This window comes from Pipra filicauda, unplaced genomic scaffold (assembly GCF_003945595.2).
Source record: "Pipra filicauda isolate LSUMZ 115617 unplaced genomic scaffold, ASM394559v2 scaffold432_size570946_pilon, whole genome shotgun sequence".
Lineage (NCBI taxonomy): Eukaryota > Metazoa > Chordata > Aves > Passeriformes > Pipridae > Pipra > Pipra filicauda.
In genome coordinates, this window is record NW_024104568.1 from 178,909 (window position 1) to 206,407 (window position 27,499).

General features: G+C 35.4%; 1 protein-coding gene across 4 annotated transcripts in view; it reads right to left on the bottom strand.

The window, feature by feature from the left end:
- Window positions 1-854: 854 nt before the first annotated feature.
- PCDH10 (protocadherin 10) overlaps window positions 855-27,499 on the bottom strand; it is a 37,363-nt gene continuing 10,718 nt past the window's right edge. Inside the window, exons 4-7 of one of the 4 annotated variants that reach the window (XM_027744241.2) lie at window positions 23,090-23,395; window positions 9,966-10,061; window positions 7,983-8,057; window positions 855-5,663 (exon numbers count right to left, since the gene is read on the bottom strand). In XM_027744241.2, the coding sequence (XP_027600042.1) occupies window positions 8,023-8,057; window positions 9,966-10,061; window positions 23,090-23,395 (437 nt within the window). In that variant the 3' untranslated portion in view covers window positions 855-5,663; window positions 7,983-8,022. The remainder of the gene's footprint in view (window positions 5,664-7,982; window positions 8,058-9,965; window positions 10,062-23,089; window positions 23,396-27,499) is intronic. The other 3 variants (XM_027744323.2, XM_039385762.1, XM_027744401.2) reach the window with 3 other exon arrangements.

Genomic DNA, 27,499 nt, shown 5'->3' on the forward strand with positions numbered 1-27,499 from the left:
AAACATGAACAGTGACATCATTTAACTTCTGTTATTTTGCTTTGAGATAAAATTTTCAGAAAGGTCTGTTTTAAACTGACACACAGACATGTCCAAACTTCCAAACTTGATTGAGCAGCTTTTTAAAAGCAGAGCTAGTAACGTTTCCCTTTTTCTGATGTCAAATAATTTTATCGTAGGCTGCACTTGCTTAAAAATGCATAAAGAAACGAAAGCTTCATTTGGCTCTCCTTCAGATCACTGCAGTTTGGGCCATTGCCTTTAATAGAATTAGGCTCTGATGCATATAAAATCCAGCTCAGTTTTGCAACCTGAACGTTTGGATCCAAGACTTCTAAAACTTAAGGTTGGTTTGGTTACATTCCCTTTATCATGTTGCCATAAGGCTTTGTTATACAATACATTGCTCTTCACTGTTAGTACAACTCAGAGATGGTTATTCAAAATATGCTTCTAAGTTGAGCATCAAATAAACTTTAAAGTGCATGTGTTTGAAAGCATATGGTTTTCTTAATTGTTTGGCTTCAATGGTTTTTCCATATTGTATAATATACATCAATATCATAGTATATATTAATTTATTGTCTTAGTCACTCTTCAGTAGGAATGGTAAATGTTATCTGAATCCTGTTTGCCATTTTTGGTATCTTCTGCTTGCCTAAAGTGGTTAACATCCAGAGGACACTTTAACCAGTGCTGACACAGAGAACTAGAGAGCTTTAGTACAGTGTGTTTCATCTTGACTCAGCAAAATTTTCAGCACTCACATTTATACAGTTTTTTGACAGGATGCTTCTTAAGTGAAGCATCTGCCTTCTGGAGAACTACACCCACAGAGATTTCATTTTTCTTGATGTCTGTTAATATCATGAACTTTATTAACAAATTCAAATTCAAAAACAATTCAAGAAAGCTGTCCAAGTTAGTTCTTGCTCATTTCTTACATATGAGGTTATCTACAAAAGCACAGATGCTCAACAATGGCTGTGTGTATTTGTTTATATATATGTATACATTTCTTAAAGACAAAATGAAATAAAGGAGCTCTTTAAGAAGAATTTGATCTCTGATTGTAGGGATCAGTGCAAAGGATTTAACTCACAGTTTAAGAATTTCTCATGGCACAGTATTATAATAAAATCCTACTGGCTGCCTTTTACATTACTGCAAATAGAATAAACAACTTTCTATTCTTTATAGACATCTGATGCTAATGTTTTGCAATCAAATTGCAATAACTAAATGTATATAAAAGATGCTTATTTTGGCCCCTATACCTACATAGAGATTTTAATTCACAAGTCCAAATGCCATAAAACTCAAGACTTGAACATGGAACAATGGCAGGATAAGATCAACTTTCTCCATGTAAGACATACAAATATTTAACAGCCTTGCAAAATTGCAATGGCAATTTATCAGCCTAGGAAGACTATCTATCCACCCTTTACCCTGAGGAATGATATTACTTTAAAAAAAAAACAAAAAAAACCCTTCTATGAGCAGGTAACATTTTGGAAGTCAAAAACTGAGTTGTGTGCTTAGTTATGGGTCTAATGCACGAAGAAGGGGCCAAATGTAATTCTTGAATGCAAAAATCCATTATTACTGAGGAACAAGTCTAGTTTTGTAGTACCATACATGTGTTTCTGCCCTTCTATTTGCATTTACTGAAAGGAGCATATTTATGTAAGAAAAAAATCCTGTGGCAACTTACCAGAATTTGAATTATAATTATATGCACACACACATATCTCCCCTCACAACTATATAGTGGTTATGTGGGAATCTTTACAAATTGTATTTATGCCTGTATTTTCATTTCACTTAATTTTGCAACAATACCAACAAAACATTACTACACCTTGTTCAAATAATTTGAGAATCTGTTCATGGAAATACTTTTTTTCTTTCCCTCAATAAGTAGATTAGTAAAAACTTGTATTAAATGATTGGAATTTTATTTCAGGTAGTGAAATGTTTTAATATTTCTAAGTTTTGGAAGAATCCATCTGGAAGAAACAAAAGTCTGGTTTTGAAGAATTTGAATAGGCAAGCTGCTTAGAAATCCATTGCTACATATCTAAATCAGGAATTGAAAAAAAAATTTACAGACCTGATTCTATTTCATTATCCTTTATAAGACCCTGTCTTCTGTGCTTGAACTCTAATTTACTTCAGTAAAGAAAGACAGTTCTTCACACAGACAGCTTATTCTATTATGCTCATAATTTGTACATTTAAACATTAAATATTGCTTCAAATAGCTAATTGAAGGATAGAACATTCTTACCCCTACAGCTGTGCACAGATCACATCCTCCAAAGCTTAGCATGCCCTACTAGGAACATTACAGAACAAGACTGAGAGCCTAGTCCATGCTTTTTCTCTGAGGCAAGTTTAAATACCCTCATATCCCTGATAGGTATTTTTGAACTGTTTTTGAAAACCTTCCTTATCCCAGTTTTATGGGTATTGATATTTCCCCTTAATATCCAATCTAAACGTTTCCTGATTACTTCAGTTCACTGTTGTGTCCAATATACAAATCAGAATCCTTCAACATTTGCATCACATAGGCTTAAAGGAAGAGGAAAATACAAAAGCTGATGTTTAAAGGCATTTACATACCTATCTCTGCAGATAGGCACTAGTAGCGTGATGGAATACATGGGAGATGCTGAGCAAGACAATTTCAGTGGGAGGTGGCTGGATGCAACAGGTCTCTTCCCCACTAAAACAAAGAAATGGGAGAAATTGAGCCTCTGTACTGCCCAATTTGGTTTTAATGTGTCCTAAGGCCTGTATCATCAAATGTTGCTGTACCAAAATTCACAGTGAGCTAGGGAAATCAGCAAAAGCTACATCTTTATCTCGAGAGCTTAGGCTGTAGCACCTAAAATCTTCCTTTTCCTTGACAGTTCTGCATCCTAGCATGATTCCCCCTGGGACTCTCTCAGAGAACTCAGAAGGATTTCTGTGTATACACGGACCAGTGTCTATGGTATTTAACATGAAATAAAAATAAAAAAGATAAATAAATGTGTGTGTACATCACACTGTTAATGGTAAGAGTTCACTTTTGGAAATTAATGACAGGGTATGATACAGTTGATTTTCCAGAAAAAATGGCATACAAAATGTGAAGGTAGTTTCATTAAATAAAAATACTTTGATTGTTCATGAAACAGAAAGAAAAACCATTTCCTTTTTCTCCCAAAGACCATAATTTACAGTAAATATCCATATTAAAAAGTTACTTAGAAACAAAAAACAGTTTTAAGAAGGGCAAGGACTTTCTTGCTTTAAAAGCAGAGACAAGAATATAAAAACTCCTTTAAACGAAATACTTGTCACAAATTTCATTGCTTTTCTTCATAAAATTAACAATGCCTGTAGGTGACTACAAGTTCTACTACCTACAGCTTGAGGAACAATTCACTGTTGTGTTTGCTCAATCGACAGCTATTGTTGCTGTTTGTTTGTTTGGGTTTTGTATAATATATACATTTTTAAAAGGATCCCATACAACAATTTGTAGTTATACAAATGTGCTAGATGTATAGATTAAAAGTGTTCAACAAGCATATTTTTTTTGTTTGGAGTATTAAATTAACCTTCAGGGTTTGGTCCACTGGCTGTACAAAGAACTCTTGTAATTTGATAAGGAATTTGTTTGGATCCATAGCAGGGCAGTTTCCATACAGGTGATTTATATTCTCCTACCTAACAGAAACTGTCATTATAAATCACAAGAAAAACCAAAACCAACAAACAAAAGGAAGAAACCCAAACTCCATCACAACGTGGCAGTGGCTGCCAACACATTCATCCTGTGGCAGCATTGGTGGGAACAGCAGAATTCCTATATAATGGCATGATCCAAATTCCACTGCAAACAATAGGACATTTTCTCTTGTCTTACTTAATATTGAATCATCACTAGGAATTGGTTCCAATTTGGTTAAACATTGGTTGAAAACATAGTGTGCTCTCATTTGTTTTCAATATTTGACATACGAAGATACAGTGGGGAAAAAACCACAATACAAAAAAAAAAAAAGAAAAAAACATTTTACTAGATTTTTACATTTAGTAAATGGTACTTAAACTCCATGGACATGAAAGTAATTTTAAACTTTACCTTTGAAATTTTACTTTTTTTCAATATTTCATAGAAAAGAAACGCTCTAAGATACTGTTTCAGACCACAGAATTATTACAGAACATAAAGATTATATGCAAGGGTTTAATCCTTTTCCCAACAAAGATAGTGGCCAACACCATTTTTACTCCAATGGGAGAGGGGTCAGCTGAGAATGTGCCATGTTCCTAATTGGAAATCTCCTTTGTGATAAAAGAGTCAATAGTTTGGCAAATACTTTGCCTTTGTAATTTCAATTCTATCAACAACTATTCCTAGCCACAAGAGAAATATTTTTAGGCAATATATTTGTATAGTTTCACAAAACTATGTCAAAGAGAGATGTGTGGGTGTTTGTGTGTGTGTATGTATGTATGTATGTATGTATGAGTATTTATGAGCTTGGGATGATATTCTTAAAATACTTAACTTCACTTACATTATATCTTACATTGCAAAATGTACAGACACCCAGTGTTCTTTTTAACAACATATACAGGTGAATTTATAGAGCCTTGAAAAAGATTTTGTGATTCTAAATTAAAAACCATAGAAACATAATCGAAATAATGGAGAGTGATTTATACCTCTGATAGTACATAGCGCTCATTCGGGTAATATTGACAGCTGCATCTTTGGCATTGAAAATTCATTACAATTTTTAGACAAAATGTTGTTGCTTACAGCTTTTTCTTTTTTTTTAACAAGAAAAACAGGATTGACCAAAATACGAATATTGGGGAAGTACTATTAAAGGTTTATTTTATTTTTGTTTTTAGCAAGGATAGCTTAGGAACCCTGAATTATCTTCTCACTTTAGTGTATGGTGTAGACTGTATGAATCCATTTAAAAATCAACTAAGTTGTACCACGTTTTTCGGAAAATTATATATAATATAATATATATATTTTATATTTATTTAGAAGCTTTGAAATAGTACAGTAAACACTTTGCAACACGGTGTATAAACTACAGAATGTCTTTGATAATTTTGTGGGTCTTCAGATTAACAACATTTTTATGACCCACACGTGAAAAGAACATGATCACAATCTCTCTTGTAAAGTTGGAATAGTTTGGGGAACACTCGATCACACAAAAATAATATAAAACAGTCAAGTTTAAAACAGTGATATTGCATTTATAATGCACATCTCTTTTATCTGTACGATTGGCTTCTTGTGGTGAATATAAACATCTAAAGGGCTCAGTGACATTTTGGAGAGAGAAAGATATATAGTGCTGTAAACAGGCACACACTGATCAGAGAGGCAAGATCAGTTGCCTCTTAAGTTTCTACAGTTCTACACATTTCAACTCATTTCTCAGGCCTGCTGAGAGCAATTAGGTCCTATTGTTGGCCATGATGTCTCCAACAGCACACAAATCCTTCAGTTCCACAGAACTGGATGGCCAAGATAATGAAGTTGAAAGTTGATGCTTTTTGTTGGTCGGCTTGTGCAAATCATGCTGCTTCAGGTAAGTCCTGTAGAAGTGACTAGCATATCCTTTTCCGTGCTGCGGGAAAGAAAGAAAGACACTTCTGAGAGAAAAAAAAATAAAAAAATCAGTCTCCAGCAGTTCTTAGGTTTATTATGTCTTAGAGGGTATGGAAACAATCAAAACTTGTCACAAACTGCCCTTCAAATTCCCATTATAGCAAACAGTTTAATGTAGATTCACTTTTCAGAGAAAAGTCTTTTTGAGGCTTGATAGCCAGAATACCAAATTTCATAGGCTGTTTTATTATTCTGTCTAACATGTCATGGCAAGTATTCCAATGTGCCTGTACGGAATTGATAGAAAGATAAGGCAAATAGTCAGTTACAGGTTCAATATTACTGGAATTTCACAGCCTAATTTTTCCCTAGTTCAGCTTGTTATTTGAAGCGAGAACTAGACTTCCCCCAAAGATTCAGAAGCTGGTTTTCCTTCTCTTTCAAAGTGAACCATTATCCTCATCACCAAATGACCTTTTAGTCTGGTTTGACAGACGAAAATATGGTGCATTAGTGCTACAATTCAAATTTCAGCATTTACTGTCAGGCTGGAAATTAACTCATGTTACACGGATGAAGAAGGTCAATGCATTAGCAAAGCCATATCCTAATCCACCAGCTGTGGTAGATATATTACCTCAAGACACTGGCTATTCTAATTGTAATTGGGAGCAAAGGTAAGAAATGATTTGTACCAGCATTCAGGAAGACCCTGGGTTAAATTCTGATCTCAGTCACACACAAAAACAAGGAATTAATTCACTTGTTGAAGTATTATTATTAGCATCATCATAATCATTATTTAGTAAAGCTTGTAATGATAAAATCAGGTTTTACCTTAGCTCCAAATCAATTAAATCCCTACCTCAAATTACATATATTTCTGTGCATGAAGTGTTACAACTAAAACAAAAAGGAATCTTATCTTCCAAATGAAACTTTGAATCAAGCCATCCGTATATGCAGGTTGATGTCTGCGTGTTGACACATAAACGCATCCAGTCTCCATTCCATTTAACATAGAAATATACATTAGCTGCAGTTATTCCCTGTATATTTATTCACTAGTAAACATATGAAATCTATCTACTGCATCACAGGGAAGTCAAGGCTACTTACAGGTGAATGTTACCATGGGTGTTGTATGTTCATCTAATCTAGCCTGCCTATACCATAGGACGCACACAGGAAAATGTTGAAATCATTTCTGTATAAACTCTCTTTTCAACATACAGACAATTGCCAGATGTGTTATTAGCATTAAAATTAAAACATCTAATATACAATGGTTTGGATGTTTCAATTCTGTGGTAAATTAATTGCAGACTTAGAAAGAATTTTTGAAAGCTTCCACTAGCTATTTTTTAAACATTGTAGTAAAGATTAATGAGATCAGAACCTTCGTGATATTTTGATGCAGTATGCAATCAGATTAATCAAGTTTCTAGATACCTTTTAAAATATCTTTTTAAATATTATAAGAAACAACCATTCCACTAACAGTAATAAAACCAGCAAAACTTATATTGAATCTTTTAAACTTTTTTCCTGAAGTTCAGTAGTAATTTCAGTTCTCTGTAAATATTGTAAATATTTAAGCATAGTCGTCTAGATTGGTGTCTGCCACTGAGGAACTCGTGCTGCACTACAGACACGGGACTTCGATGGGAGAAAGATATACAGAGATCCAGCTGGGGCAATTGCTGCTTTCATGTTGCACTACCGTCCCACTCCCATCTGCCACAGTGCCTTGGTGGGGTTGATGTGGTACCACCTTGCAGATAATAGAGAGATTGAGTTACTGGCTGTGTCTGGCTTTTTGCCATGTAAATTGATGCATTTTAAAATTTTTAATTTTCAGTTAATATGCTTATATTCCAAAACAATCAGGCCCTTTTATAGCAATAACTAAATGTTGTACATCAGGTTGCAGAACACCTGCAACTCTCCCCACCTAAAAAAATCCTTTTCCCAAATCCTAAAATATCCTCTGCCAACACATAAAATGCACCGGATTTCAAAGGCAACTTTTGTACTCCATGGCTGTTTGTTTTTGGGTTTTTTTTTCTGGTTTTACACAGAAATTTATGTGCAAGCAAATCTCTCCATGTCTATACCAGTTTCCGTCTTTTTACAGATGGGGAATATAAATCAGAGAGGTTAAATGGAAAGGAGGATGGACTTAGCTTAAAACAGAGGGCAATGAAAATTCTGACATCTGTTTCTAGCTCTGTGTGTGTGCATGCATATGTAGTCATAAATAAACTTTTAATAAGAAACACTAAGCCTCTCTGTATCACAGCTTCTCCATCTGTAAAATGGGAATAATATTGCTTACCTATCTCCTAGAGGTGCAGGAAGGTTTAAATCACTATTCTTTATAATCCACTTTGAGATCCAGAGATGGCAAGTGCTATAGAAATGGAAGTATCAGAGTCAGTGTAAGAGCTGGAAAAAGAACACCATAATTTCTGGTGCCTAATATCTCCTCTGAGATCACAGCTCTCTCTTTCATCCCTATTTTATCTCCTGTTCTGAACTCTCAAACTAGTACACAGGGAACTTCAGGTCTGTGTGAGTACATGTACTAGTCAGAAAGAGGGCTTTAATAATAATCAGTTTCATAATTCTGCTAATGTAATTACACTATTTGTACATATATTCTAACAGTGTTTGATGTGAACAAGATGATTAAAGAATCGCAAGTATTACAATTAAAGTTCTTAGGCTACGGGATTTGTGCTGTGCTGACTATTGATCCTTCCCCAGACACCTGCACAAGAATTTTGCGTGTTACACTAAGAGCACTTAATGCATAAAATTTATATGGAATAAAATAAAATAAAACCCAGCAAAAAATATTAAGATTCATTTGTAAGCCTCCCATCCACAGTGAGCTAGTTCTGTGTAGACTGATAGGAGAAGACATGTAAAGACATCGGTGGTAGATGAACAGAAAAAGAAAAGAAAAACATTAACATAAGAAGCAGGAGAGAAAATAAAATATGCAGTGATTATTCCTAGCTCAAGGATCAGAAATGAACAGAAAATACTGTAAAGTCCTAGTCTCTTTAGTAAATCTTCCCTTCACCCTGTTGTGAATCATCCTATTGCATCCAAACTTGATGTCGGATTACTACTTTATAGCCGTGAGTGCAGGCAGGTACATTTCCTCTTTTGGCAAAGCCTAGAAGGGATTGCCTGTACTTGGAACACCTTCAAACTCTGCAAATCAAATTTTTTTCCTGCTTAGCAGTGGTAGCTAATCTATCAAGGACAGAGAAAGGGTCCACTGCTTCCCTCCACAGCTGGCAACACAAGCAGCGAAAGAAAACACATCCTGTATCTTTTATAACTATTGTCACTTTCCTTCTGGACTATTTTTTAGAGTTCTATAAACTCCCACAGCATTGTATCTTAACAACTGGGAGTCTCCCCAAGTGCCAACAGCCTGAAGATCCAGATGAACCCCTAGATAATAAAATCTCCAAAGAATATCAAATGCCAGGCAGGTTGCTGCTGTTACAGAAATACTCCTGATCCCCCTTCACTTGGGAGAAAGATGACCTAAACCCCTCTCTTTTAAATAAAAAAAAAAGCAATGCAACAGGAGAATGGTGGAAGAGCCAATATGGAAACTGTCACCTTGCTGTTTCAGATCCAAATTCTTTAAGTTCACACAATATCCAAGCAATATTTTTCTTCATATAGGTTTTCACAAATGGGTTTCTACGCAAGCACAACTCATTGCCTTTTCTTGTGTGTCCCCTATAAAAACTGTGTGCTCCACCACACCACCCACACAGGTGTTCCCCACACAACACAGCAACTGACACAAGGAACACAGGAAGCTGTAACCTCCTGTGTTTCACTCAGAAACAGCTCAGCTAGTCTGGCTTCATTTGTAGTGAGCAATAATTTAAAAAGGAGTTAATTGCCTCCTAAGCACTATGGCAACGTTGGTTTTAAATGTGCATTATTAATTTTAACTATCTTTTCATTTTGATGGTTTGCTTTACAATCTATATGTTAACTGTAGTAGATGAAATATGGCTCTTCACTAAGTTCCATCAGCTTCAACAGAGGCATAAATGGACAATTCTAGTGACAACCAACAGACTACAAATTCAGCATTCCAGCTCTAACTCAGCCCAACTGACCAGAGACCAGGACCTAAGCACTGGTAGAAGGTATTCTCTATGAAATAACCTGGCTGTTCCAGTTAACTTGGAGCTCAAGTTCAGATATCAGCAGCTATATTTTTTGGAAAGAGGTCAACAAGTGAACGGGAATGCAGAGCAAACTGCCATAGCTCCCTCACCCTTCGTAGCGGTGCATCCAGGTAAAGGGTGAGACACACGGCTGGGGCTGGGGCTGGGGGATGTAGGATGGGGATTACTCTGCTGCCACCCATGTTCTGTGGATAAAAAAGTATTCCAGTCATTGCAGGCGTCAATTCAGTATCTTTTGCAATCCATTAAGCCTTTTTTTTTCTTTTTAAAATGAGCTCTTACTTAAAGAAGTTTGTTAAAGCATTGCAAATAATATTTTATGAAAATTCTATTAATAGCATTATAAATAGAGATTGTCTTATCCAGCCGAATAAACTTCAGTACACAACTATGAAAATAGCATTTTTCTCATATATCTTTTCCTCATGAATTAGTTTAAAGGGAACTTTTTTTTCTTTTCTTTCAAGGCTTTAGTGAAGAGATTTTGTGTTTCAAATCTTTGCATTCTGTAGAGCACATTTGGACAAAATAGCTCACATCCCAGATGCCCATGTTACATTTTATACAATTAATATGGGTTTTTTAAAAAGGAAGATGGAACATACTTGCTTTTTTACTTGAAAATACGTATAAATAGTTAAATAAGATCAACTCTTCCCTAATGCCAGTGAGTCCATTGGCTCTGGTGACCACTGTTTGTGTGCTATATGCATGTCTGAAGAGTCCTGAAGGTGTAAGGTAAGAATGAGACCACACTCTGTCTGTCCAATTCAGGCATGTGACAAGAGAGGGAAGGCAGGAGAATCTCCCACGCGTGAAACTGCCAGTTGCCCCAGGGCAGAATTTGTCCCTAATAATGATATGCCACTCAGTATGGCTGAAATGTTCCTTCTGGGATCTACAAAACCCAAGATATAAATATTGTTTCTAAAATAAACCAAGAGCATTTGGACTGATGGGTACAATTATCCAGATTTCATGTGAAACAAAAAACCCAATTGTGAGCATCAGGTCTTCAGGCTGTGAATAAATTAGAGTAGGACAAAATGGAAAAGTTTTTAATTGTTGCACTGAAACTTTTCTGGAAACAGGCTTGCTTTTAGCTGAATAAATAACCCCCACAGACCATTAAAATCTTTCCTTCCTTTGAGAGTACATCTCTACTTCTAGAACAGATATGATTATGCAACCCCCCCTTTTTTGTATAAAAAAACCTACATAACCACGTATATTGTCCTTTTCTTTTGTCTTGCACTAAGCACATTTCCATGTTTATATTCACTTAAACCAGTTCAAGAAACAAGGCTTTCCAACCATGCCAAAAGTTGACAGTGCTGGATGCTCCACTGGCCATAACCTAAAGAACATGACAAACAACGTTACATACTCCAGGAAAAGTGGGCAAAATTGCACTTTGCACTTAAATACAAAACTGCCACTTTTCAAATTTGAACACCTTGTTCTAGATCAACAACTTAAACAGATTATCACTCTTTTTCGAAAAAAATTTATTGACCAAATTGCTGATTTACACCTACTGCCTTATTAGCTTAATTTCAAGATTGGAAAATACATTATTAAAGGATATTTTGATGTTTGGAACATGTTTTGGTAACTATTTTCATATGGCAAGTGGGATGCCTGATGCAAATGCTGACATATCATGACAGTCACTGAAATAATGTTTCTCTGGTACTATTGAGTGCTCTGAGATTTATATGCTACGTGGACTTAGCTGATTCTCTGAAAAAAAAAAAACCAAACAAACAACTTTTCAGTTCTTTAGAATAACTATCCAAGTCTCAGTTTGTGTAAGCACTAGATAAAATTTCTCTCTATTTAGGACTAGCCTTGAGCATAGGCTTAAGTTTGAGCACTGACCTTAATCAACATGTGCTTTACATTAAGCACATGACTAAGAACGATTGTCTTTTGAATCAAGTCCTGCATTTTGTCATCAATGTTCTGTGGCACACAAGATACTGTTATGTGCATTTGATTTTCTGTTCTAAATGCTGACAATTTTCTTTTCCACCGTCAGCAACAGCCCGGTGGCACAGCAGATGTCAGACTTGATTTATCTCTGGTTGCCATTATTTACTACCGAAACAATGCTTTTTAGTTACTACAATTCAGCACAGAAAGTGCTGAGCTATATTCTATAATGTACCATAAAAATACAAAGACAGTTTTCCCACAAGATACAGTGGGAATAAAGCATCTTTGTCTTTCTGTACTATTATAACCATATTATCTACCTGAAAATACTCAAGATAGTACATGACATCAACATTATAGTCAGAGAATCATGGAATATTTAATTTTGTAAGAGTTCTTATAATTATGTACTGTGTTAAGACCAATTAAATAACTCCTAAATTACTCCTGATGTATGTCAAACTTACAGCACAGAACATATTCCCTAAGAGTATTTCCAAATTCTCCATCAACAACTTATTCTAATTGTATACATGTTCTAATAGCAAATTCACATTCTTCCCAATTTACCTATTACAAGCTGATAATTTCGGTACAATCCTTAGTAATACCAATATTTGATTCCTTTTTTTTTAATAAAATTTGCTTATATGCTTGCATGCAACAATAATTTCTTCTCCCTGATCTTCTTTTCTTCTTCCTCTATGTGTTTTTGGGGTAGTTTTTTTCAAAATTCACCATTTTTTATTGCACTCTCCCGAAATCTACAGTATATATCTCTTTAAGCTGACAAGCCCAAAAACTAACATGTCAGTTTGAGGATTAACCAATGCAGAATACACTACAGGCTGGCTACAATGTGACTTAAAATTTTCAGTGCCCTGGGGAGAAGAGGAGGGATATGAACACTTCTCTTAAATTGCTCTTAAGTGCCTAAGTTCCCTATAGATTCAAGGGAGAAGTAGACATGTAGATCACCATTTGGTGGCCTTCGGAGGTACCTAAATTATTCATGCTGGATTTGGCCTGAAATAATTAAATTTACTTGTTCTTACATGAGATAACATGCAGTACAGCATTACATCAGCACCACACTGTGTATTCCTACACAATTTATGTTTGTCATGATGCCTATTCCAACACTCCTCTCTCCTAGCAGGGATCAAGTGTCATTAGGACCTGACAGGTACGTTCTGACTCTTTTTATGAATATTTTCTGTTTCTAAAGCACACTGCTTTTCATGAGCAGCATACACTCCCATTTCAGAGTCCTTCCCAGTTTACCAAGATAACACACTTAAGTGTATCACATAACCTTCTCACAAGCCTTTCAAAACTTCCCTTTTTCAAAAACACATATTGGCTTGGTTTCTATCCATAAATGCAGTTTGCCCGTCACCCTTCTTTGTCACTTAAGACTACCAGAATGGAATGATTTATATTCACATTATTAAAATTTCTCAACCATATCAAGCAATATATTGGGGCCATAGAGTGTGATCATATCCAATCTGCTTTCAGGAATGGTCCCTGGCATCATGTCCCAGACTTGTTAGGAAAAAAAGTGAGTTGACAGAGGCTAAAGGCAGGCCAGAGAGTGTAAGAGTACAGACCATAACATTCCAGTGGTGGGAAGGATCCTATTTAATTCAATAGAGCAGCCATAAAGAATATTGGAAGTACAAAGCACATTGTCCTTTATCTCGTGTAGAGCAGGAAAAAAGTTATTACTGCATCTCATTTGTAAGGTAGAACCCTTTTAGATCTCAGTTCCTATCAATGCCCACAGCTGTGTGCAGCTCCATTCAATTGTCATCTAAATTTCAATTGAGAATAGATGGATGTCAAATTAAAGCCCAAATAGGCAACTAAAAAAGTCACAAAGTGACAGAATTTTACTCTCACTAAAGACAAATCCACAATATCAGCATCTATAAAATTCCTTATGAATAAAGAAAGGTTGCGTTCCAGCAGTTTCATAATGAATCCTTTTCCAGAGCTGAATGCAGCCGTGATGCTGGAGGTGAAAAGATAAAGTCAGAAGACTCAGCTCACTTGCAAAAACAGGAGTCTGTCACCCCTGTAACTTCTTGGGTGAATCTACTCTGTATCCTCTATTTTTCCTTTCTAATCTACATTACTTCTGATAACCTGTGAAAGTGTCATGTAAAATAGCATCATTTATATATATGAAATAGATTCATGTGTATGCAAGAAATGCAGATTTACTCTTGAAATTCATACATGCATGTAGCTTTCAGGCAGAATTTGGCAAGCAAGTTCTGAAAATTTGTCTCCCCTTTCTTCAACCAATAAGGAAATTGAAGAAAGAAATCAAATCACCTCAGAAGAGTTTGGATTTTCAGTGGATCCATATCATATTTAGTTCTTCCAACATTTCACTAGGTATTGAAGTTAAAAATAATATTCTAATTGTATCTCCTACTTCCTCTACAAGACGGTACCAATACATAATTTTTCACTCTTCTGCCCTCACCACACTATGTTTCTAAAACAAACACATTCACAGTTACTTCCCAGCAGCAATCATTCCACTGCTAGCACGGAACTGTAGATTCTCAGTGGCTGGTGCACAAATAGAGCTGTTTACAGGCTTGCCAGATAAACAGCAACGCTGATCCCCACAGTGTGCTTGTCCTAACACCATAAACAGATGCAGCTCCCTCTCTTACTGGCTATTTGTTGCATTCTTTAAATGGTTTTTCCTATTTTTTCTACTTTGGTCAAGGGGAAAAAAAATAAGAAAAAGAAAAGGAAGTCCTCAAAACTTATAGCAGCAGAAATGACTGTGGAAAATTATTGTGTACAGCAAAAGAGCCAAAACAAGTATAATTTCCTCTGCTCTGTAAGCCAAGAAGTTCCTTGGATAGAGGCAAGCAGAGAGGAAAAGACTTTGCTGTGCACAGACCCAAGATTAAGCACATATTCAGTTCTCTAGCTCCTGACTGTCACAATAAGGAGGTTTGTATATTGAAGAGCAGCATTTATTTATAATTAATAGAATTTGCCTATCAAAAATAAATAACTTTAGTGCCTTTGAAAATTTTAGCTGCAAACATCTCATTGCTTTCCAAAGAATCTTGTGTCCCTAAGTGGCTAAATTACTTTTGTCACAGGATTTAGATTTATAGGACAAGAGGCATTTTTGAATTTTAAATCAGTGTTACATAGTAATCTTAAAAATTACTTTAAAGTTTCAAGCAATCTTTTTGCTTCTTCATATTCCACTGGTAGGAATCCAGAAAATGGTAGTTCATCATTTAAAAAAAAAACATCTCCACAGATGGTATGTTCACAGCAGACATAAGCACTCTCAAAATTGACATAAATGAATAAATATAGCACTAGTCTGAGATAGTTAAGATATACAAGACTTCTATGCGTTCCAGTCAGAACTGGTAAAACCAGACTTTTACAGCTATTAGAAGAAAAGAAATAATTCAAATTGTATATTTTTAAGACAAACTAAAAATATAGTTTTCTTTCAAATAAAAGTTACTCTTTTTTTTAAACTTTTTCAATTATTTTCCTGCACTGTAGTTGCAAAGAGCTCTAAAGACATCAAAGATAAAAGATGTTATGTAAATCTGAAAGTGGGTACAATTTTTAGTCAGTATTTTGTACAGTATTGGGTACTGTTAATTCTGTCCAAGGCCACAGTTATATAGAAACTGAAGCAAATAGTATTTAAATATAAGACCTGACACCTGTGCTTTAAAATTAAAAGAAGAATGCTTATTTCTTTTTCTTATATTATTTCCATAAAAATTGAATAAAATAATGCAATTTATAGGTTTTATTGGGCTACAGCCAAGTTATCTTTGCATATTTATACATTCTTTTCTAATTTGGCTTTCTGAACTATCCATTTGCTTTCTATTGCTGCAGTAATGCTCTGTGTGTGTTCTCCCCTTGAGCAAGAGCTGCAAGAGGAATACATTTGGATGAACAATGCAAACCAGTCGTGAATGTGAGATAAAAATACCTTTCAGAGGTTATGCAATAAACACTGAACAGTGAATCATCAGAAGTGGTTTATTAAAAATCATAGAGTACCTACAATCACGAGGAAAAATACATCACAGTCTTGCTCTCCCCCTATTGTATTTTAATTAGTGCAACTGTTTTATTTCAGGTTTGGGTTTGGTTTTTTGGTAAGCTTTATTTACCTAATATTTACCTAACACAGACGATGTATCTGAAGTAGCAAAACTGAGGTATGAGTGAATAAATCTCAGCGTTTCAAATAAAGCAAAAATGGGAATGCTCTATCAGACTTCTTAGAAAAGGAAAAGTTTTCAATTAGGTTTCTTAGCATTATTAGAAGGTGGCTTTTCAACTCAGCCTCCACTTCTGCTGAGCCATTTTGTACGTGCAAAGTCATTCTCATCTGTGCAGAAATGAGAGCTGTATCCTGTACCAGAGATAAATTCCTGAATATAAGTGAAGAGTATCACTCTCTGTGGCAGGATATCCACACGATTTTAACATTCTTTCTGACTACAAAACTATTCACAAAAGAACAACTCTTTGACTGTGCACATACCATTTGTTCATTCATGTCAATAAAAATTTTGTTTCACTACAAATTCTTTTTTTTTCTTTAATCCAGCATTGCAATGTTTTTTTCTTCTTAGCCCGAGAACTGTAATATGTACATGCAATTTATTGGTGCTAATTTCTTTGCCTTTATTTCTGTGCCTTTTTACTTCAAGTCTGTGTGAAAACCACAAATTGAATTAAAAAATGATTAATGAAGGGATCAGACAATTCACAAATCTATACCTGATTTGTATTAGAAATCAAGTAGGCTAATTTTAAAAGCAAAAATGTAGACAGGCCTCATTTTTAAAAATTAATCAAGTGTCCCATTCAAAATAACTGTTATTGATGTTTATGCAAATGGAATACTATAATGTCCATTACAGCTGTGATAGAACACAACACAAAAGACCACCCAAACAATTTCCAGAAATGACATATAACTAAACAAAAAAAAACAAAGAAAATTCTTCTTCCATCATACTGAATGCACAAAATTGTTATTTCCTTCTCTTTCTTGTTTTTAAGTTGTTTCAAGACAGTAAAAACTTCTTGCTTAAAATATTTTTCATGTATTCGTGTCAAATATCAGCAGAAAACGTTCTGTTACATATCCTGGCAGGCAGAAATAGGCCTTTATGATCCTATCCAGATCAAAATACACAATAAATATTTACATGCATTTTTTTTATTCCTTTGATAAATAATCAAAGGATTGTGAGACACTTCTTGTCCTGGCATAAAGACATGAACATTTTTCTTCTCTAGGTCATTTATTCTAATCTAATTCAGGGAGATGTATAATGATCTAAGTTAAAATGTGCTCTGTGCTACCTCTGTGGCAGATTATCTGAAATAAAAAGATTGTCCGATTCCTAAACATTCAACCATGCAAAGACTTCCAAAAGCTTTTCCATTTTATTTGTAAACCAACTTGACTTGGTTAGGTCAAGTTGAGCAGGTGACAAGTATTTTGTAGAACAAAAGCATCAGGTTACATCTGTCCTTTCACAGAAACACGGGGACTTGTGCTCAGACCCAGCTGCGTTCAGACCTTCATGGTACCTCCACTGCAGAGTCAGTGGCAATCCAGGATAAGAAGCAGAGGCATGGAATGAGACCAAGCTCACCTTTGATTTCTTTGGATGATACTAACTAGTCTCATCCAAATCATTTGACTCTGCACCTATCCAAGGGAGTGCTGATGCTTAGTAACCAGGCCACACAAATCAAAATGTCCAAACAAAGGGATTTTTTTGCCCCCTTCCAATTCACTTTGCTCAGGCACCAGCTCTTTGGGGAAGAGAGCAGCTTTTTTATTCTCTATGTCCTACCTAACATGATAAAATCCTGGTTCATATATAAGGTACGTTGATGGTCTTGGCAATAATTACCATGATAATAATACAGTTCCATCAGTGAGAGTGAAGACTCTTGGGTGTATGTAGAAAGTGTTGCAGAGCTAATTAGGGGGCTACTTTATAACACAATTATTATTCCAGAATGTCTCTTTGTATAAACACTGTTATTCCTTGCAGTAAATTGTGCCATTATGTAGTTTATTTTAACCTGCTTTCAAAGTACATTAAGTATTGCCAAAGTAATTTTATTTTAGAGTAAAGTAAGCATTTCTACATGGGAAGTTAACATATTATGGCAATTTTTGGCTAGTTTTAGTATATTTAAAAAAAAACCTAACTTTTTAAGAGGAAGAAAAATTATTCTATCACTAGTGTCAGTAGGTAACTTTAGGAAAGCTCTAAAGTTTTACAAAGAACTCTCCATCTAGAATAAACCACAATTACATTAAAAAAAGAAAAGCTATTTCTTAGCAATTATAGATCAAAATACTCCTGAGGTGGATGTAATGTTGCTGTTTCCACTGTTACTGTCTCAGGACGTGGTTCAAAGTATTAGAAATAGAGCAGAATCAGACTGATCAGGTATTCATCGTGAAGATAGTCCCTGTTAGATATCCTACAGAATGTGGTACAACAGAGTTTGAATCTTGGATTAGGGGTTTTGATGACTATAGTAATATTAATTATAAAAATAATGGAAAATATAACTGCCACTGAATGAAAAATTATATAGAAATTGTTAGAATCTATTTTAAATATATAACACAAATATATAGGAATTGTTTAAAAGCTACATTTTATTTTCCTCACCAGTGTTATTCCACTTATTTTATTTCTCCAATCAAATTCCGAATCCCTTTCATGTTTTATGAACATTCAAGTCATTATGAAAATTTCTTAACTGTCTGCAGAAAGGCAGTGTTCAAACCACGTGGATGAATAAGAAGTAATAAGTGTTAGTTACACAGTAAGAAGAATATGCAAGTTAGAAGAATCCTGGAGTCACTCTATGAGAAAATTGTTTTCAAAAACCCTAAAGTTTACTGATCCCATCACAATTTTATAACTTGTGCTCATTATAATTAAACATATATAAAATATATATCTTCAAAATATACTATTTGAGTACAAGGAGATCTACTTTCAGTGTACTCTGCTTAGTATAATATGCAGAATTTGTATATTCATGTGTGAATCCAATGGCTTAGACCAGCATGGTGAAAATTTGATAATGGAACACAAAGAAACCCTTTCAGGTATGAGGGTTTATATATTTTTCTACATTATAATTTGTAATATAGCTGCTGCTGTTTTCACTTAACCAAGCAATGACCAAAACCTCTGGCAACAAAGAACCAAATACCCAAATGCTCACCATTAAGCCTTTAGTTTCAATTGTGCCACAAAGTTTGACAGGTTGCTGTATTATTTGTGTCAAAAGGGTATCACTGTATCAAATGTGTATGATCTGATCAGATCACGACCTAGTTGTCTTTCAGCTGTTTTGCTGCCTTGCTGCTCTCTCGTTATTGAGAACAGCACACGAAAGTGCCCAGCTCACCTTCTCTGTTTTCATGCAGCTTCCTTTACCTCACATCCCTATCACAGCTTGTCTAAATCTGTTAGTACTAAGCTTTTAATATGACTTTGCACAAAATATCTTCAGTATTGTTGCCGTTATGCCATGTGTTTCTATGGAATGAACAGACTGTCTAGAGCAACATAGTGACATGTTCTGTGTAAGGGTTTTGTAATACTTTTTTTAGTGTATTTTCAATTCAACTCCTTTTTACAACCTGGCATCTTATTTCCATCCTGCTGGCTTTGTACATTGGGGGACACTTCTCAGGGAATTATTCTATGGTCTTTTTCCTCAAGATGAGTTCAAATTTCTCATGATTATATAAATCACATTTATTTATCTAAGTTTCTGTACTGAATATACTCATTTGAACACAGTGCAGGAATCACCAAGCAGACACACTGCTATGGCACCATGAAAGCTCCATGTAGATCTACCAGTTAATATTTGCAGCTATTCACTAACAGCACAGCTCCAGTGAGTGAGTTGGCTCAGCTATTTCACGGTGCTGATATGGCTCTGCAGCTTCCCATTCCAAAGCAAGCTAGCTTGGAAGCAGACGGGGTTTTCTGGACCACACCTCACTGCACAACATGGGTATATGTAGTCTATTAGAGACTCAATGGACCTAAACCACTTCATGTCATCTGGAAACACCACCCCCTTTTTCTCATTGCTCTTTCTAGATAATTAATTTTTTTAAACTCCATAGATCTCTGCATAAACACTTGGGGAACTTGGCTTCTGCTGAAATGTTCCATTTATCCTTATGATTTTTTCCTCTTAGGCACAGAGAGTCTGGTAATGCTTTGCCCTGTGACAACATGATTATTTTAGGAGCTTCTACTACACAGAAGCTGTGCAAAGGCGCTTTTTTGACAGTTCAAATACACTTTTTTGATTAATTCTCACTCTTATCAAAATTCTAATAGATTGAGAATCTTTCTTGTATGACTTTCCTGGACAGATGCCAGCTACTTTGTTCCTAAAACCCCTAAGTTACAAATTTATGTACTATGCTGAGGCTTCTCACTGGTCTCTAATTTACAAGATAAACACAACTTCTGACATTCTTCGGTTACTAGCTTTTGTTAGAAACTCAAAATTAAAGAAACACATAATCCACTGACTTCTTCCTATTTGTTTTAGCCAATTTTTCAACAACATCCTCTTCATGACTCAGTCTGGCACATTTATTTGAAACGGTTACCTGGGATGGGTGCCTTCCTAAATACACCTATCTGTCTTTCTCTGTCCCTCCTCAGTAAACATAAATGAGAAGAAACAGTTTAGAATCTCTGCCACATCCTTGTCCTCACTAACTGCAGCTCAAGAGACCTACCAATTCTCTCCTTGCTTCCTACACCTGACATCTTAGAAGCTGTCTATATTTTTTTGCATGCCTTTGGCTATTTGCTCTAAGAAGTCCCTCTTATGTTCACTAATTACTACCTTAAAATTTACTTGCTAGAATTTATGCCCTTTTCTGATGATTTTGTTTTAGAATCTTTCTTTTTTTGAGACCTTTTTAGTTCAAATAGGTTTTTTGCATTCTGCAATATATTTTTCTTCTTTGCTACTCATTTTTCATGTGGCCATTTTCATACATGTTATAACTTTTTATACAGTATTTTTGCTGAATATGAGGGTTCTGTTTCATACATTTTAATCATATCTTTTAAAAAATTCTACTGACAAAGTGACTTTGATACGGTCTTCTGTGTTAAGAAGATGAAATTATTTTTATTTTTAATTGCAATTTTTAATTGCAATTACCCAGTGGCTCAACTAAAGTTCCTTCCTGGATCAACTTCCTCTTATGCATTTCTCTTGCTTTATTCATTGAATAAATTATTAATTATAAATTATTTACTCATTGCCACAAGTACTGCAGTCACTTTTTGTTGCTCCTGTTCTTTGCTATACAAATATAATCTAAATTAAAGAAAATACTAAATAAGGGAAAATAACCCAGAGAAGCATTACTCTTGTTTTGTAAAAGTTTCAACTTTGAGGATCGGCGGAAAAAAGCAAAACTAAATCTGGATTCTCAAGTGTGGATTATGTAACAACAGTCACTTATATATGGTTACTCCTGACATTTTACTTCCATTTTTTTATGCCCTTGTACCAGAAAAGTGTAAAATGTAAACTGATGTCTATATGGAAAGACATTGTTCAACAAAACTACTCATGTTAGTGTAACAAAATTTAAAATCCCCAAACTATCAACAAAAGAAATATGTCATTGTTATTTGAAATAAAACTCCAAAGCCTACAACAAACCAGAACAGAACTACTATTGTGGCATCACCAGATAACAATAATCATGTCAATGTCCATACTGCACTAGAACTTGGTTGTTATAGGACCATTTAAGATGTACCAATTTGTTAAATTTTTAACTGAGGTAACAGTGATGGAATCAGTACTGCTAAATTACGGCTTAGTGCCAAAGAATGTTTTGTAGAAGTAAATGATGGAAGACCAGTTTGAGAAAGACAGACTCATGAGTTGTTAGGTCATACCGAAATCTCACATTGGACTTTAGAATATGACCAGAAGACTGACACCTGATATTTTACCTACACAAAATAAGCTGATCGTCTCAGGACAGGTTTTGCAGGAACGGTTTTCACATATCAGAACTGGTAGTTGAATTTAGAAGTTTTCAGTAAAGCAAATCTAAAGACTGAAGACGTAAAAAGACCTCTCCTGAAGAACTGAAATACCAGGACAGCTAATTAAGAAGGGAGAACTGAGCTGTCTATGCTGAGAATGATCTGTAGCAAAGATCTTCACACGTCAGGACTGCCAGCACAGCACCCCTCTGAACAGCTGAATGCTTTACAAAAATAAATAAATTATTAGCATTCAGAGAGATTCTTTTTTTTATTCCAAATCTGCTGTCCTAGAAGACCTTTGTTGCTTTAAAAAGGGTTGGTAATGCAATGTTAATGTCTTTGGCTTATTTGGATGAGATAAACATCATAAACTCTTGAAGTAAAGGAGATTACGGTCTCTAATAAAATAGAGAAGGCAGCTAAACAGAATGAAAAGACATATTAGATCAAAGTGTTACTCAAGGGCTCTACAACTGGCTCAGACTCCAAAAGGAATTATGAAGGTCTTTTTGAGATCTATCACACTCTTTCATATCACCTAACCATAGCTGAAAGGCGACTAAAGAAAGAGGCAAGATTTTGGAAGGAGACAGAAGGCACAGAGGAGCACTGACAAGAGTCAATACTATGTAGGCAGAAAGATGATCAGACTTAGGGTAAAAGTTTTTATCTTCTTGTTTCTAAGCCCTTAAACTATGTAAATAGCTACTTCAAAATAATACACGTACTGTTTATTCACCAGATACTTCTCAATCGTAAAAAAACGCTCCCAGGAAAGTTATCTCAATTTAATTCTAGTCTTATGAAAACGTTAGCCTGGCAATGCCAAATTTTAAACCATCTATCCAAGAAAACTTTGAAAATAATCCAGCATTAGAAAACAAAATTGAGCAACTCCCCTACTAATATCAGTTCATACTTTTGCTGTTGAAAGTTGTGTCATACTAAAAACAATCAAGGCTTTATCTTTTTTAAAAAGGCATTGAACAATGCCTTCTTCAGTGGTGCCTGAATCCAAGAGAAGCCATTTTTCCCCGCTGCTCCTAAAATTGTGCCTGTATTATTCCTACCATGAATAGCAGAAAGAGCTAGTCTTTATTCCCGCAAAGGGAACACTTTCATACAGCTTTTTGAACGGTACTTACTCAAATATGGTGGTTTGTAAGGCGCTCGTGTATTAGACAGCAGTCCATCCAACTCCTTCCTCTCCAGACTGTTGTGAAGGGCCTTCTCTTTGCCAAAGGTGGAGAAGGACCTTTCTGCCCCCGGCTGGGCTTCTGGTGTTTCAAACACTTCAGTGTCTGGAACGGAGTCCATGCCAGGTACGTGCAGATTGCTGCGGTAATCTGCAGCTTGGCGTCCATCAGATGGGACAAAGGAAGGCATCCAGCACCGATCTGAGTGGCCCAGTGCTTTACATTCCTCCGTGCAATTGGAGAAGAGATCCATGCCTGCAAGCATGAAAGAAAAAGAAACTACAGATATAAGCTTCAGCATCACGAACAGCTGCTGACAGATTACGCCAAGGAAAGAGAAGTGGAAAGGGAAAAGGTGTAAGAACTTCATCCTCTAGTTTCATCTCCTCAACATCAACTACAAAAAAATCTGATTGTCTGGTCTTCAGAAGTCAAAGGCATCCTTTAACAAGTGTAACTAAATGCCAGAATGTCACACACACAAAAAAATACCACAACAAGAACAGCATCGGTGGTTCTATCTCACAAAATCCCTTGCAGATCTCGCTGTTTAGAACCCATTCATACAAGGTTCGATTCCACTTGTAGGTGGATGTCTGTGGTTCACTGGTTGAAAATACTTGTTTAAGAACATGAAGGAATTGTTTCTCTAACAATATCTCTGCAAATCTATCTCCGACCAAAGAAATTAAGTGTCCAGATTGAGAAATCTCAGATTTCATTTATGAAAATGAACCATTAATGAGTCCTATAAAAGAACTATCTGTGCTATACTGGCATACAGATAGAGCCCACTGATATTAAAACCAGATGTTACAAAGCAAGAATCCAGCTTTCAAGTGATCGGCATAGCTTCTTTAATAAATTGTTACAGCACTCTTTCAGAGATAGTTTTCATTGCTACTGCAGCAGTCCTTACTATCACCAAGTCATCCAAGAAATGGGACAGGATCCTATAATAAAATACTGCAATTAGCAGTACAAAGGTATCTGCAGTCCTATGTGAGGTGGCTGAGGAAACTATGGAAAAGATTGTTAGTACGTCTCCTCTATAAACAAACACTTGTCTGTGCCAACATGGAATCGTTTGCTTACAAATCCTTTAATGATACTAAGATTTCAAATGACAAGTTATGCTGCTGCTGTCTCCTTTCAGATTGGCCTTCCAAAGGAACAATTCCTGGCTAAGAGTTATTAAGTTGTTAGATTATACTTGTTTTGAGAGGACTGGTGTATGAAATCATAGGCATAGAGTAAAATAAATAAATTCCAAGTTGGTTTGTCCTGCTTTTGTCTGGGATAGAGTTCATTTTCTTCCCAGTAGCTGTTACAGTGTTGTGTTTTGGATTTAATATGAGAATAATGCTGATAACGCACTGATGTTTCAGTTGTTGCTCAGCAGCACTTAGCCTAACTCAGGGACATTGCCCATGCTCTGCCGGTGAGGAAACGCACAGGAAGCTGTGAGGGAGGATGCCAGGACAACTGACCCAAGCTGGCCAAAGAGCTGTCCCATACCACAGAGCATCACGCCCAGTACATAAACTGGGGAGCTGTCAGAGAGGCGCCCATCGCTGCTCAGGGCTGAGCATCGGTCAGCGGGCGGTGAGTGACTGCAGTGTGCATCACATCACTTCTTTGTCTTCGGTTTCAGTCCTCTCTCTCTCTCTCTTTTTTGTTACTGTTATTATTACATTCACTTTATTTAAATTATTATACTATTCTTATCTCAGCCAGCAAGGTTTGTTTTTTTCTGATTCTCCTTCCCACCCCACTGGGGTGAGGGGACTGAGCAAGAAGCTCTGGGGTGCTTAGCTGCTGTTTGGGTTACATCAACACAATGTTCAACATCTTACAGAAAAGCAGAACAGTAAAGAAACATCCTTTTCTTGTATTTATAAGGAGAACTGAAGTGTCTTAGGTGCATGTCAAAACTGAACTAAATCTGTTATAAACATTGCATTTACAAGCATTGCATTAGAATTACAAAAAATGACACTACTTGTAACAGAAATAGGAAAAAACTTTGAACAGTTGTAATAAGATTCATGTAATGTAGTTCATTCACCAGCCAACATTGTAAAGAACTGGATTAGTTTGATCTCCAATGTAAAGATTAGTATTAAGAATTCTACCACTGTTTTGAGCTATAATTTTACTTATATTAGTAATATTTATGTAATACCTCACACTACAAAAAACAATCTCTTCAGCAAGGAAGAATCATTATGAGCAACCAACAAGTGCTTGAGTACTAGAGGCAATCATTTAGACAGAAAAAAAAAACCATGAGGAAATGAAAAGAAAGGTTTTTATCTCAGATTAATCTCATTTTAGAATGACTTTTTAATTTGAAATTAAGCAATATACAATGCCAAGTCCAGTTTAGATTAGAACCTTGCATTGATAATTGGCATGCAGAAGTCTGAAAACAAATTACTGATCAGTGAACTGTTGAAGAATGCAAATGTGAACTGCAGATATGATTAAGGAATCAGATGAAGATCATCAGGCAAGGAGAAAAATAGTCTAAATATAAATTCTGTAGTGGTATTAGCTATCAAAGTCTGAAAAGAAATATTTAGATGCAGCTTCCCAGAAAGAAATTAGTATCTAACAAATCTAAAACTGTGTGTGTGTATCTTATATATTGAAATGTCTGAAGAAAAATATTTCTTATGCAAGAAAAGACACATTTTATGAATCTAACTTTTTGCCATTCCAAAGATTTAAGGGACAATAAACACAAAATGGTTATTTCAATTTACAGACTTCCTAGCAAAGTTACATGTAAGCAACAAATAGCCCTACATTTAATAGGAAATGATTACAGTTACATTTTGCTAACAGTGTATCAGTGACCATATTCATTCAACCTTCTCTGAAAGACAGCAGGAGAAAGAAAAACTTAAGGATAAATATTAAATTATATACTTTATTCAATGGGGAGGGAGAAATTACAATAATATTGTTTTAAATATATATATTCAAATATAGACTCTTTTCTTCCCTTCACGGATCTTTATTTCCCCTGGAAAATTACCCTCCATTTTACTATTTTCTTCTCACATCATCTGCTATACTGCAAAATGTCTCAACCCAAATATTATTTTTTTGTTCCCTTTTGAATACTGCTTGTCTACTGCAGTGTACTGAACAGTATTATATAACAGCTTATTACAAAAGAGATGTTATAGCCACCATAAATCAGGATTTTAAATAAACAAAGTAATGAATGTAGGAGATATAAAATGTAAGCCTGTACAGCAAACTTTTTCCCCCTTGAAGATGAGAACTTGTAAAAAGAAAAAAAGATTATATACATCTGAATTTTAATATACACTCCTGGAACACACAGCTAGAATGTAAATGCTTGTTTAGGATGGGAACAAAATGTACAGAGAGGTAAGGGTTAGGAATTGCTCCAGTTTCAATCAGTCACAACATTCCCTAAGAGTTTAGTTGAATGGGTAGAGAACCAAGCCCTTGGGTTTAGTATTTTGACAGAAAAGAAATTCAAATTAGAAGCCTAGTTTCAAAATCCCTGGGCACCCATGTCTATTTACACTGCCTGTGGTATGAATGCTGCCTATTCCTCCTCTACCCTTTTCCTGTGGGTCATAGCATAGAATTCTCTGGTTCTAATTGAAAAACATTTAACACAGGGCTGGGGGCAGGTAAAGGCAGTTTGCTATTTTCTAAGAAGGAAGGACATATCATGGTAAATGAAGCAAGACACTCAGCACAGAACTCCTTCATACACCAAGAATCATGTTCTTGATTTATAACAAAAAGAAATGTTCAGCAGTATAACACTTCCATCTCAACTCCCTCATAAAGGTAGTTAAATATATGTGATCCTTCTGAACTAAACTATTCATCATAATTGAAAATCCACAATAAAGAAAAATGCTTTCTATTTTTCACTTAGTGATCCTAAGTTGGACCTTGCAGATAAACTGAGATTTTAAAGGTGACTCTGAAATATGAATTTCAAATGCCCTTTGTGGATACAAACAGATAGAATGGAGCACTGAAGTTCTGAAAATGATAAGCATTGCACTATTCCAAATACAGCATACATATAGAAACTGATGGCAAAGGCCACTAGTTCATTCCTATTTGTTCAAGTCTTATTACCAGATGGGCCAATGGCCAATATGAGCTTTCACACAACCTTAACTTTGCAGATTCTGAAGTAAAACAAACCCATGGCCCTCACTCAAAAGCTGCCAAAAACTAGAGAAGGAGTTATGTATTGTTTGATGTCTGCATCTGAATTACCTGAACTCAGGTGCTTTGAATCACATACTTGGTAGCACCGCATTTTGGAAGCAAATTCCCAAATTGCTTCCTTTT